Raw genomic sequence first — 14,247 nt, forward strand, 5'->3', positions numbered from 1 at the left:
AAAGAAAAAGGCAGTCATTTATTTGATAAATATTTAGTTGAATTTAACCACCAGAACGAGTTAAGATCAGTGTTTTCAAGTTGAAATGATTTTGTGCTGGATTGCACTCCGAGATGTGTGCTTTATTAACTCGTTTCCATCATTTACTGGTTGGCAGTTTTGTGCTTTTTGGAATGACTCTTTTTCTCCAGTGGGTGAAAGCAGACCTCATGTGAAACTTTTGTAACTGATTAGTATAATAAATATATTCCAACTGTCCAAACCTCCAAATGTTATTGTGTGAGAGTTAAACTGCAAGTTGCATTACCATATCTGACATTCCCTGACATGCAATAACCAGAAGAAAGTGTTTTGTTTCTTATATTTCAGTCTTTATTTACTGAACATCCACAGAGGTGGCAGTAAGTTCAAAGGGTTGTTTAGGAGATGAGACATAACCGAAAAGGGACAGCGAAGCAGCCTGAATGCACTAAAGAGCTGCCGCTGACCCTCGGCCTCAGGTCAGGCACCACAGAGTGTCTGTTTTCAAGCCTTCCCATCATCAACATGCCATCTCCAAACCGACCCCTTGACAGCCTCCTGAAGGTGTTTACTTCAATTTCATACTGTTCAAATTCTTATAACAATAATCCAATTCAAAAAGATGTGTTTTTTTATAACTTCGCCATGTTATTTTGCTGTTACAGGGTTTCTGCGAGTCTGAAAAAGTCTTACGTCACCCATTCCAATTCCTTAAAAGGTCTTAAATCACAGTAAAATGTCTTAAATTCATAATGTAATGGGATTAAATGTTGCATGCACATGCAAAAAAAAAAAATCTTCATGAAACCTGCAGAAACCCTGTGTTAACTAGTGCTGGAGTGAGAGATGAATGTACAATTAAATCCACTATTTCAAAGTTATTTCGAAGAAGCCTTTTGAAGAAGCGGACGGAAGTATTTCAAGATGTCTTCCCTAACTTCAGATACGCTCACTCTGGGAAACCACCTCATTATAGGTCTGCCGTCTGGACCCACTAGAAACTTCTCGAAGTTCCACTTGATGTCGTTGACTCTGAGAGGTTCCCAAAACAACCTGTTGGTGGGGTTACCGAAGCTGTCTCCCACAGGTGGGCAAGCATTCTGAAAGAGAAAGAGCCTTCACTCTTAAAAATAAAGCTTCTTTAGATTTAAGATGTAGAGAAAATTAGTCCCCAAAAGTATAGTTTTATTGCAAAATATTTAAATAAGTGGCATTTATTTGAAAGAAAAAAATGAATTTTCACTCGTAAATTTCACAAATTATTACAAAGGAACATGAAACTGAAGTAAAAATAATTATTTTATTTTTGTTTTTTAAAAAATTCACTCAATTTTTTTTTTTACAGCTTCAAAAAGTGAACATAAGTGCATTTAAGCTAAGATAAAACAATAGATACTGATTTTTTTCATGTTTGTAGATGACACTTGGTTTGATATCATTTTATATTTTCTATTGTATTGACTGATTTCTATGATATCAGTTTGTTCAAAAGGAATGACATGCAGATATATTAAGTGTCATTTAAGTGTTCTAATGCTTTTTGGGGCCTCTATATATTCCAAAATGGGTAAACAGCGTTTTCATTTTAACTGACAATTGTTTCTTGAAAGTTTGGTCCTAAAAGGTTTTTCTTGCAGAAGGTGTTGCAAGCAATCTCAGAATGACCAACCTTTAAAATTGTGAAAAGGGCATGTTCATTGACTCCATTCACATCCACCTTCTCAAATAACTGGAAATTTGGAACAAATCCATTGCCTGGACGGACATACCTGTGAAGACAAAGAGAAATTTGTCTCATCGGTTTATCTATAAGGAAAAAATAATTGAGACTTTAGAGGGTCATGGGCAGATAAGTGGCTTCAGATATCACTCCAGAAAAGAGCCTTTAGGTTCAAGATATATGATACGTGCAATGATTTAAAGGGGATGATGGATGAGAAAGACAAGCTAATCGCACACTGTCTGATGCTCAGGTAGTTGTGGCTCATGAGTGATGGCCAGTAACCTCAAGGTTAAAATGCTCTTGAGAAACCTTAAAAGACTGTGTCTTCTGATTAAACATGAACTCACTTTAATGCAGAAAGAATTTCAATATTTTTTCCAGGCTCTTGCATGCCAAATTGGTTGCAGGGAAACCCGAGGATAATTAATCCAACATTTCGGAGCTCCTCTTGTAGTGCATTCAATTCTAAATAGCATATAAATATAATTATCATGAACAGGTTTCATATTTACTCTTCAATCTTTGCTGTCACTAGGTGTAAAATATATATTTGCACATATTCATCAAACATAAGTAATGCATGTATATATTAATATTTTTTTATATTATATGCATTTTTAGATTTATAATTGTGTTAAGGGAAATAATTAGCATACTTACCCACATACTGGAAGGTGAGTCCTCAGTAGGTGGCCACATTGACGATGAGGACATGCTTCCCAGCATAATTGGAGAATGGGATGTAGTGGGTCCCATTTATGGTTTTCACACAATAGTTGTGTATGGTGTCGCCTACACCTGGGTTACAGACCTGAGACATGACAAATGTAAAATAATCCTGGACCACAATTACAATGTATAAAAACATAAACATGAAAAATATACCATGCAAAAATTTGGGTCCGTAAGATACTTCATACTCTTATTCAGTAAGGGCACATTAAACTGAAAGACATTTATAATGTTGCAAAATACTTTTATTTCAAATAAATCCTGCTTTTTTTTTTTACCTTTCTATTACTGAAAGAATCCTGAAAGAATTTCTCACGGTTTTCACAAAAAATATTAAGGAGTACAATTGTTTTCAACATTGATAATAATAAGAAATGTTGCTTGAACAAACAAACAAAAAAATCACCATGATTTCTTATCATGTAACAATTCAGCTTTGCGGTCACATGAATGAATAATTAAATGTAAAACAGAAAACAGTTATTTTAAATTGCAATAATTTTAGAATATTGCAATTATTTTTCATTAAATAAATGCAGCCATGGCTTCTTTCAAAAACAAAAAAACAAAACATTCTACTAACCTCAAACTTTTGGACGGTCGTGAACATGAAACAAAATGATTATTTAAACATTGCAGTGACCTTTGTATTCTCACTCAGAATTGTGAAATCCCAGGGACAGCCTTTGTCACTGAGCAAGCTAATTTTCAAGAAAATGGAATGCGAATAATATATTAATAATAATAATAATAATAATAAAAACAGATAAAACTGTAATATCATATAATAGCTCTATTTCTCAGAATAGAAAAGTTTCATGGTTATATCACCTTGAAGCTGTGGTAGTGTATTTACAGTACTTTGACCAAGCAAAGTAAATATTTGCCTCTACTTGACTTTTGCTGTTTGGTATTTGCTTAAAAAAAAAATAGGTTACAAAACAATCTGCTATTTATATATATATATCATTGGACATAAGAACTGAAAACAATTCTTGTATTATTTTTATTTTTTTACCCCATTTATTAAATGATTTCCAGTCTCAGTTACTGTGGAAACCACTGCACTTGCTACTGCATGGTGAAAACAGTGCGCACAATCAGATCACTCGGATTTATGGGCCATAACCTAAACGTCCTTACAGCATTGTGTTAAAAACATGCTTCAGAACAGAGATTATACAAGATCATTTGATGTTTCTTGTACCTTACCTTCATGTTCTCTATTGCTGGTTTAATGTTTTATCTAACTGAACAATCCAGTGTTACCAAAATAGCATATTTTAAAGACTGCATAATAAGTATATGTCTTAACATCTTACCTGGGTATTGGATAGTCCACCAACTTTGTGTAGAAGACCTACCAAGACCAGAGCAGAGATCCAGGGATTCTTCTGGTTCCCCATGAGGGTGACGTGTGGCCCGTGCAGGGTGTCTGTGTGCAGTCTGAATGAAGCGTTGCTGAGCTGGAGATGAAAAACACTGGCGGAGAGTGACGCAGACAAGCCAATAATATTCAGCCTCATCCCACATACTGACATAGTGAATACAACCTGGTTTTTTTTACAGTTCTAACCTAGGATTTTGTCATTTGTCATTTGATACATTTGAAATTAATGTATTTGTCATTTGATTAAAAGAACTACTGTAATGAGGCTTAAAATAACCCCACTAATCTGTTATTTGCTTGATAGTGGTGAAGCAGTTGACAGTTATTTTTGTCACCAGTCTTTCAACAGCTCGTCTGCAACACTGATATCACAAAAAGTCCTGTTACATGAATGCAAACAATTTGAGTGACTTCAGGTTTGCATTCACTGTTAAAAAAAAAATTGAAGTTGTAAATAAAGCTTATAGGAGTATGTTTTACAAGAAAATGCTATTTCAGTCTTTCTACTCACAGACAATAAACCTAAAAAAGTTTGATCCTGGATTTTGAATTGGATGTCCTTCTTTCCGAGGTGCCAAAATGAGGCCTTTCCTAATGCAAACCAATTAAATAAAAATGACAAATTATTATTACTCACCTTGACTCGAGCCATGGTCCCAGTAGGTCCCTGTTCACAGACCCATTGTTTTTAAAATGATATAAATACCTCCAACTAAAGCAAAGAATCCCAGTTTTTAATTTTACTTTGGCTTCCTATGTTTTTCATAATCATGAAATTAAATAATTTAATTTGTTTCTTTTACTAGCTCAGATGGTATGCACCTGCACATGCTGCTTGCTTTATATTCAGCGGACGGCTTCAGATCATCTAATGGTAAGCTTTAGTATATTGGAGTGGCAGCTTTCAGCTATTATGTGTCTAAATTATGAAAGCTGTCAGAGTACCAAAACCACCAGGAACTTTTATTTTGAACTTGGTTTTATATCCATATTTGTATATAATTTTATTGTTACTTTTACTAAGATATAATAGAAACAATAGTGCAAATTATATATAAGGGCTACGCAAAATCAAGCACAATATGTGCAGAATAAATATTTTGGAAAAACTAGATAAACATGAATAATCCAAGAGGATGCAGTGCAGTTGCTATGTCAACAGAAACAGGTGTCTGCCTCTGATTAAACTGTTATAGTGTTTGCAGAACAAATGACTCACTCACTTGGTTGATTGGTTGGTGGATCTTTTGCACAACACAGACTTGACTTTTACAATCAAAATGGACTATGCAGTATTTGTTAGTAAGATGTTGATTCTTGTGGAAGGGGAAAAGGTAAATGCATAATGTCACGACTTTCACTTTCATAAAACATAGCTAAAACAGGCATCCTAATAAAACACATTATGTGTGGATGGGGATGGAGAAAAATGCAAGCAACTGTACATACAAGCATAACTTGATTGTGTAAGAATAATGATGAGAACAGAAAAGGGACTACAGGTTCGGTAAGACATCCTCAGATGTCTGTGTATGAACAACAGGGGCGCTTATGACACAAACGCGGAAAAGAAGGCGATCACATACGATGACGTGTGATCGTTACGTAGGCAGCAGGAACTCAGTCAGGATTCAGGAATGGCGACGCTGCTGCAGCCGGAGAAAGTGCTTTATCTCGTCCGAGGCGAGAAAAAGATTCGCGTTCCGCTCTCTCAGCTGTATTTTTGCAGATATTGCAGTGAGCTGCGATCTTTGGAATGCGTGTCACATGAAGTAAGTAACGCGGTGTGTGACATTTAGTTGACACAATAGATGTTAGCCATGCTAAGAGCGAGCTAACAGGCTACTGATGACAGTATTGTACCCGCCTGTCGGTTTAAGCGGAAGGAATTCTGTTTCTGTGATTGGCTAGATTATCCTTCCGTCATAAATTATGCTGCAATAGCGCTCTCCAATTGGCTGTGAAACATTATGTTAACTTCTGCACCACCCACTTTTTTTAAGGGATTTGACAAGCTAATAGCTAGTAGAAGGATTCTGAAGGAAATGACAAATCAGCTGTTTTCGTTTGTCTCCGTTATGTAGATTAAAAGACGAATGGGGTTCTAAAATCAATGTTTTAATGCTTGCAGCAGCATTCATGTTATTTTGAGGACATTAACACTACCACACCCAGCTTGGGCTATTTTATTATTTACTAATGATTTATTTTAACTAAAACTATTTTGACCTAGGGCACAATGATTAAGTTCCATTTAGACTTTCTCTACTTTTCCAAAACATTTACTTTGAGCAAAACACATCTGCTTGTCTAAAAACATTTTGTTGTTATTCTTGTTATATAGGTCGATTCTCATTTCTGTCCCAGCTGTCTGGAGAACATGCCGTCAGCTGAGGCCAAGCTCAAGAAGAATAGGTAAACTACATCTGTGCTAAATATCTGACAGGCCTGTGAACGGATAACGGAGAACATCTCAATCATCTAACATCATCTGTGATTTGGCATTGACAGTAACTAATTACATAGTTGCCATTTAGAATTTTTGGCACATTAAGACTGGCTGCACTTTTTCCCATTCAAGATTCAGTGAATTACATTTATTTAATAAACTGACTGTGATAGTATTACATCAGGTCAGATAGATTGTGTTTTCTCATAATGATTTATGATCCACCGGTTTCAGGTGTGCCAATTGCTTTGACTGTCCATGCTGTATGCACACCCTCTCCACACGGGCCACCAACATCCCGGCACCACTGCCTGATGACCCAACCAAAACCACAATGAAGAAGGCCTACTACCTGGCCTGTGGATTTTGTCGCTGGACCTCAAGAGATGTAGGCATGGCTGACAAATCTGTGGGTGAGTTCTGGCATTTCCTGATGTGGACATATGTACCAGTGTCTGTACTGGTTCGTCAGTAAACCCAGTAGATTTGAACTAAAATCTGTCCTATTTAATCCAAGATGGTTATTTTGGTTTAATTTTAATGGTTTAAAATCATTATTATGTTGTGTTTTTGTAGGTTAGTTTTATGCATACTATAAATAATATACATAGAAATCTTGCATTGTTCTGATAAGAAGTGATGTATTTGTTTACTGTAACACTGTGAAATACTGTAAAAGGATTTAGGGCCAATTATATTTCACTCTGAGCCAGAATGACAGAAATAGAATCAAGTGTCCAAATATGTTTAAATTAACATAAGCACATTTTGCTTGTTGCCTTGTGCTTGGTTAGAAGATTTTAATCTGCATCCCCACTGTAGTAAAACATTGTTCTTTTTATATATTAGCCAGTGGAGGATGGCAGGAGCCTGAAAACCCTCATACTCAGAGGGTATGTCTAAAACAAAGATCTCCTATTAATAAATTAATATGACATTTTCCATCGAACTGTCTCAAGTAGTTGACAAATCACTTATCTTTAAATAGATCAACAAGCTGATTGAGTATTACCAGCAGCTGGCCCAGAGAGAGAAGCTGGAGAGAGACAGGAAGAAGCTGGCACGAAGACGGCCGTTCATGCCTCAGGCGTTCTCGGTAGACACTCACACCACCATGTCTAGAAACACCCTTCTAACCTTACATTTACTTTCCATTTAGTAAGCATTATACAGGCTTGGTTTGTCTTGTCTAGAGTCTAAACTTGGCAGAGTCTTGTCTAAGATTTTTAGTTATACTGAAATACTGCCATTTTGTGTTAAAACGTGTGATAAATTAAATAAATGTTTTGCACATTTTTTATAAAAATGTAACAAAAATTACATCTTTACGTTAAACTTGCATCAAAGCTGGATAAGTTTACTAAACCTACCAGGGTATGAAATGTGACTACATAAGGTTTTTTTTTTTGTTGTTGTTTGGCATACATATACAAAACAGTTTAAAAGGTGGGGGTTAGTAACATTAAATTTTTTTTTAGCAAGGATGCATTAAATTGATCAAAAGTGACATTAAAGATGTTTATTATGCCACAAACGATTTATATATAAAAATAAAATAAAAAAAGATGTTCTATTCATCAAAGAATCCTGAGAAGAAATGGTTTCCACAAAAATATTAAGCAGCCTTCGGTTCACCAAGTCAGCATATTAGAATGATTTCTGAGGATCATGTGACACCGAAGACTGGAGTAATGATGCTGAAAATTAAGTTTTGCCATCACAGAAATACATTGCATTTTAAAACATACTAAAATTACTTGTTTTCAAATGTAAACTGGTTCACAATATTGCTGTTTGTACTGTATTTGTAAAATCAAATAAATGCAGCCTTGATGAGCATAAAAAGTTCAAAAATCTTACCAACCCCAAACATTTGGGGAAGTAGTGTATTTGGAGAAATGAGGGCTTCAGATGCTTAATTTCTAACCCTGTAATACGTGATGGGATACTGACAGCACTTTGAGCTGCATGTCTTATTTACTAATGCAATCCTTGTTTCCTTGTGCTTCAAACTGCCACTTTAATGTTTGCTTGAATGCATTTGTTTCACTTTAATCTGTCTCTCTCCTTTTCTTTGCTTGTGCACGCTGATATTTTTGGTTTTATACCCCTCTCCAGCAACACACAATTCACGTGGTGGTGAGTGGTATTTTTTCCCCCCACAATTCTTACAGAAACACTAAGAACGTCTTTCTTTCCCTCTCAATCCTTCCATCAGTTTAGCATGCCTAATCTGTTACTAAATGATCACATGAGATTCACTATTGCTACTTGTAGTTCTCTGCACAAATGAATCTTTGTATTTGGCAGGCAGTGTCTTTAATGGCACAGTCCTAGTTAGCTGGTATTTATGTTTGGAGTTTATTAATGATGCTTGAAGTTTAGTTGCAGACCTTTTTGATTAAATAGGTTTAGAACAAGTTTTTGCTCTGAATCAATTAGTTGGTTTCTTGGAAAACAAGTTTTTAGACATCATTTGTGCTTAAACTATGGTTAACTATTACTAAATGCACCCTTTCAGCAAACAGTCTGACACTAGCATTCATCTAACAGTAATGAGCTGCACCTTAAACCTAGAATAACTCTGTATACTCATAGACTTAAGTGGTCTGTATTTATTTCTGAAAGGAGAAGTATGGACTGGGAACCAGACTACAGAGACAGAGATCTGGAGCCCCAATCAGTGCCCTGTATGGCCTTTCGTAAGTATTGCCTTTCAGAAAAATGTGATGGTGCATCCCACTGCTTAGTGGTGTTTAAGGCCGGTATTATTACACTGAGTACCAATATAATAATGCATCACATTTTAATTATTGTGGACTTTATCTTTATTGTATTTGTTCTCAGATTAAAAGAAGGAGAAGATCAGAAGGAGATCACTATAGAGCCAGCACAGGCTTTGGATGAAGTGGAACCCCTGCCTGAAGATTATTACACTCGCCCTGTCAACCTTCCTGAAGGTTGGTCTCATCCCTGCTTCTCCCAATACTACTACTAAATTATTGTTTTAATCTGATACCGTTTGTAGTGAAGTAATCACAGGCACATCCATATAGATCCAGACTTACAGGTGTCATAGGCTGATTTTTGAAGTTGCATGGTCAGGATCAAATGCATGAGAATTGAAATTGATATAACTGAACCCAATTTTCTATTTTAAGGCAGTGAATTTGTGTCTAGATCTTTATTGACATGGTTATATGATGCATATTTGAAACATTGCTTGTGTTTTGATGCAGTAACGAGTCTTCGCCAGAGGCTGCTACAGCCTGATTTTCAGCCTGCAGGAGCTTCACAGCTGCATCCCAGACACAAGCACCTGCTGATGAAACGCTCTCTGCGTTGCAGGGTATGTAAATACATCCACAGCTTCTCTTTCACTCCAGAGAAAGCCATTCAAAACTAAAATCATTTAACTTGTTTTTGTTTTATACAGTACCATTCAAATGTTTGTGGTTGGTAAGATTTTTTGTACAAATATATATTTTTCTTATGCTCACCAATGCTGCATTTAGTTGTGCACTATATATATATATATATATATATATATATATATATATATGCACTAATATATACACTTTAAGGGCTCGAACACTGCAGTGCGATGACCCTCTTGACGTTATCATGGTTTAAATTTTAGGTTTTTTGATAAAAATGTTCACGAGAACTTGAATTGGATTTTTTTTCTGTAACATTACTGTTATGTTTGATCAATTTAATGCATCCTACCTAAATAAAAGCATTAATTTCTTTCAAATACAAAAAAAATAAAAAATCTTACATCAAACCTTTGAACCTTTTTATATCTGAAAAGCTCATTTGGTTTCATATTTGTATTAAATGAATCTGCAAACCTGTTAAATAATACTAAATAAAAGTGCTGTTAATTACTGTTCCTCATCCATCATTTTCAGAAATGTGAGCACAATCTGAGCAAACCAGAATTTAATCCAACCTCAATAAAGTTCAAAATCCAGCTTGTGGCTGTGTAAGTCATGTGTTTGTGTCCTAATTTCTTTTATTTGCTGTTCTTTGAGTGTGTATGAAATCAATCAACTAACGATTTGTGTTCTTCTTTACAGGAGCTACATTCCTGAAGTGAGAATCATGTCCATTCCAAACCTGCGTCATATGAAGGCAAGTTTGATTAATACTGGGACACTTGAACAAATTTATGCTGTTTTTTTATTTGTATTTAATAAATCAATAAAATCGACTGTTTCATTTTTGAGGATTAGTCTGGTTACACTTCTTTGTCATTTTAAGCTATAGAACTTTTTACATTTGTAAGTAATTGTAGTGTTTTGTTGTAATACAGGAGAGTCAGGTTCTGCTGACCCTGACCAACCCAGTGGAGAACATCACTCACGTGTCTCTGTACACCTGTGAAGAGGAAGACCCAGATGACATTAACAGCACTGCTAAGGTAAAACATCACAGCTGAGCCTATATAACTACCAGTTCATTTCGATTGTAGTGATTTAAATGAATTATAAGCAGTGTATACTGTATGTCCTATAATGACAAAGGCTTATGGTTGGTTTCTGATTTGGACAATTGTACTTATGTGGCTTGATCTGAAGCAGAAGCATGACTCTCCAAAACAGTGTTAATTTAGATGAAAACGAGACGATAACGAAATAAAAACTTGTTTTGAATGACAACAACTATGATGAAAATCTATTTACATTTTTGTCAACAAAAAAAATAGCCATTAAGTGTCATTAATGTTTATCAAGCAATAAGAGAGAGAGAAAATCACTCACGGCTCTTGGCTGAATGACTTTAGTAACCCTAATAAGGATTAATCTAAATGTATTTATATAAATAAATGTCTGCTTGAAAAAATGAAGACTGTGTTAAGTTATTATAATATTCATTCTTTATTGGTATTTCATTGAAAGCAGGACCATGTTCTTGTTTCTTCATGAGAAGTGGTTTTATTTAATGTTAATATAAAGGGGTGTATTGTGGTATTGTGTGTCACAGCAGTTAAATCTGTGTCTGTATTGCATGATAAAACCTTAATATCAAACCTATATAATAAGTTTGGAAATTTTAGAGGAATGCTTAATAAATGCATTACACTAACTAAACCCATTAGATCTACTGTCTTAAACTTAGACTTAAACTAAAATAATTCAGATGACTAAAACTAAATGTCAAAATTAACACTGCTCCTAAAGGAACCAGTCAGCTGAGTCTCCAGACAGACATTGTTCACCTTGAGTGGGCCACTGCGGGGGACATGATAGTCATTACAGCCTCACCATTACTGTGCTGCAGTGTGTCCTTGCCTTGTGTTGTGCCCTTATGGTTTTATTATAAAACATTATTGTTTAATAGGTGCTGGTGCCCTCAAAGGAACTGGTCCTGGCAGGGAAAGATGCCGCTGCTGAATATGATGAACTGGCTGAACCTCAGGGTTTTCAGGATGACCCAGAGTAAGAACTACCTTTGCTGATGGATATTGAGAGCAGATAAATCAATTTAGCTCATAAATGACCAAGAAGATGAGATTGCAGTAATACAGAGTCTGGGGCACAGACTTGGAATAGGTTATTTATTTATTAATAAAATAGGGCTGCATGGAGCTCGCTTTGAATTTAAACATCAGTTGTTCACACAGTTTATCAAACCCCTATTCCTGAAATATATTTGGCTATTTTGATTTTCTTTCTTCTGAAAAGAATATATTGAAAAAAATGTTGGTGACCAAACTGGTGCTGGTCCCCATTGACTTCCAGCTGGCCACCAGCTACTGTTTGATTATGTACATTCTTCAAAATATCTTCTCTTCTTTATGATGACAGAATTAAATTTTTTTGGGTTTACTATTCCTTCAACACATTTATCTGTATTTAAATCCATTCTGTGAAATAATGCAATTTCCTTACACATCAGTGTAGAAAACGTGACAACAATATTTTATAGATTTAAAAAATATTATTAAAGAATTATTAAGTGTATGGAGCATAATGCTGATTACCACAAACAAATAATTGACCTTGGTTATTAAAAATCTAAAATTGCGGTTAGAGTTTAGGCGTTTACAGTGAAAAGTAAACTGGGTCAGTATTTTCATTGAATTAAAAGCTTAAATGTAAGTGGATTGACACAAATATGAGCTGTATAGGAATTAAGTTCTTAACCGTTCTTTTTGAGGTGGGAATACTTTTATAGATTAATTTATTTTTATGCATTACAGAATTAAATCATGTGCATGGGGTCTGTAAATTAAACCAACTACTTGTAGTTTTGGTGACTTGAGCTCCCTACAGTTAAATTGAATACATTGTCGTAATAACAGTGGGTAGCTGTACATGATCACATGTTCCTGCTGTAAAACAGTCCACCCTTTTTGTGGAATTTCATACCACTCAAAACAAACTTACATACTCCTCATAGAACAGATGTTTGAGGGAAAGCGTGGGAAAGAAATCCAAGCCATTTGCTTTAATAGAAGTAGAGTAATTTTGAAACTGATATTTCAAGGTAAAAAAATGTATCGCAGCATATAGAAGCTTTAATTTTGCGCTGAATGCCAAATTATATTTTCTCTGATAATCATTATTATGCCACAAATGCTGTTGATGGAGCGCAACTTGTATTATAGATTATATAAGTTTGCAGCTACAACCCTAAGTCAATATTCTTGGGGCATCTGCTTCTAAACATCTGATAGCATAGTTTCCTGTGTTTCTGCCGATCATGCATAACGGTCTGTACTCCTTTGTATCTTTAGTGTAGTGGCCTTTAGAAAGTCAAACAAGATTGGCTTCTTCATCAAAGTGATTCCGCAGAGGGAGGAGGGTGATGTCACCGTCGCTTTCAAACTCCGACATGACTTCCGGAACCTCGCTGCTCCGATCAGACCCACCGAGGAGGGAGAAGCCACCAGTGAGGCCATCTGGCTCATACATCATGTGGAGCTTAGCTTGGGCCCCCTGGCAACCTGAGAACATAACACACACATGAGCTACACACATGAGCAAACATAAACAGAGGGACAATTTAAACAACATGTGGCACTAAACTCACAAACTCTTTTGCTCACAAAGACGTTCATTATCTTGACAACGTGAGTGCAAATATACATCACAGGAATGCAGTTACTTAACAGTATACACACTATGCTTACACTTACACCAGATGCTTTGCACAGTTATCTCTTTCTCGCTCTGTTTCTAGTGCGCCCTGCTGATGTGTTTAACTGCATGTGAGTACAGTGACATCACCTACTGATATATCTCATGGTTCCAACTCCAGTTCTTCTCAGTGTTAATAAAGACATTTAGATTAATGCTTCATCTAGGTTTTATGTTCATTTAATATTTTGTATTTGCTGTAAAACAAGCAAAATGTGTCTTGCAATTGTGTGGCACTTAATAGTAACTGAGACAAAGTCATTAGTTGTGAAACACATTATCCCGTCATCTGTATTAAATTAGAGAGTGAACACCAGTGCATTCAGCTTTATTTATCGGTCTCATGCTAGTAGCTGGAAGTCCTGATTTAGTTTCTAATATGACCGCCTTAAATGTGGTTGAGCAGTCTTATCCAATAAAATATGAGAAAAAAAAGAGATGGATCTGGGTGTTTTATTATTATTATTAATGGTTCGACATGCTGTGTATAGTAGCCCTGTTGATTTTTACTTTATATTCTGAAAAGAAAATTCAACATATTTACTTGAAAGAATAGAAAAAGAAAATATCTTTTTTTTCCCCCAATTTCAATTTGATCAAAATAAATCATTTATCTTAATGGGTTTTTTTTTTTTTGACACTCATTTTATTAAAATAAAAGTGAACGTGGACTATGGTTTAAATGATTAACCATTAAAACAATAATAATACAGCATATTGTAGTAGTGTGATGGTAATATAATGCTATAAAGAGTTAATTCCTTACTGATCTAGATCTCACGTT

General features: G+C 35.3%; 1 protein-coding gene, 1 long non-coding RNA gene and 1 pseudogene across 3 annotated transcripts; 1 reads left to right on the forward strand and 2 right to left on the reverse strand.

The window, feature by feature from the left end:
- Positions 1-899: 899 nt before the first annotated feature.
- LOC113058006 (glutathione peroxidase 3-like) lies at positions 900-4,032 on the reverse strand (annotated as a pseudogene).
- On the reverse strand, positions 2,772-3,792 carry LOC113057605 (uncharacterized). The gene is made up of 3 exons (XR_003277851.1): positions 3,495-3,792; positions 3,308-3,393; positions 2,772-3,177 (listed from the first exon to the last, which is right to left on the reverse strand). It is a non-coding gene; the product is annotated as an uncharacterized LOC113057605 (long non-coding RNA).
- A 1,421-nt stretch (positions 4,033-5,453) lies between the features above and the next one.
- On the forward strand, positions 5,454-13,898 carry dctn4 (dynactin 4). Of its 2 annotated transcripts, XM_026225034.1 has the most exons (14): positions 5,454-5,638; positions 6,211-6,281; positions 6,550-6,728; positions 7,165-7,208; positions 7,304-7,411; positions 8,434-8,454; positions 8,944-9,017; positions 9,163-9,275; positions 9,555-9,664; positions 10,230-10,303; positions 10,398-10,452; positions 10,634-10,741; positions 11,662-11,759; positions 13,061-13,898. In XM_026225034.1, the coding sequence occupies exons 1-14, from the start codon at positions 5,504-5,506 to the stop codon at positions 13,272-13,274; spliced, it is 1,404 nt and encodes a 467-aa protein (XP_026080819.1). In that variant the 5' UTR covers positions 5,454-5,503; the 3' UTR covers positions 13,275-13,898. The 2 variants fall into 2 exon arrangements, with proteins under 2 accessions (XP_026080819.1, XP_026080820.1); XM_026225035.1 differs by lacking the exon at positions 8,434-8,454 and having other exon boundaries at positions 5,455-5,638.
- Positions 13,899-14,247: the final 349 nt, after the last annotated feature.

The sequence above is a fragment of the Carassius auratus genome, chromosome 39 (genome assembly GCF_003368295.1).
Source record: "Carassius auratus strain Wakin chromosome 39, ASM336829v1, whole genome shotgun sequence".
Lineage (NCBI taxonomy): Eukaryota > Metazoa > Chordata > Actinopteri > Cypriniformes > Cyprinidae > Carassius > Carassius auratus.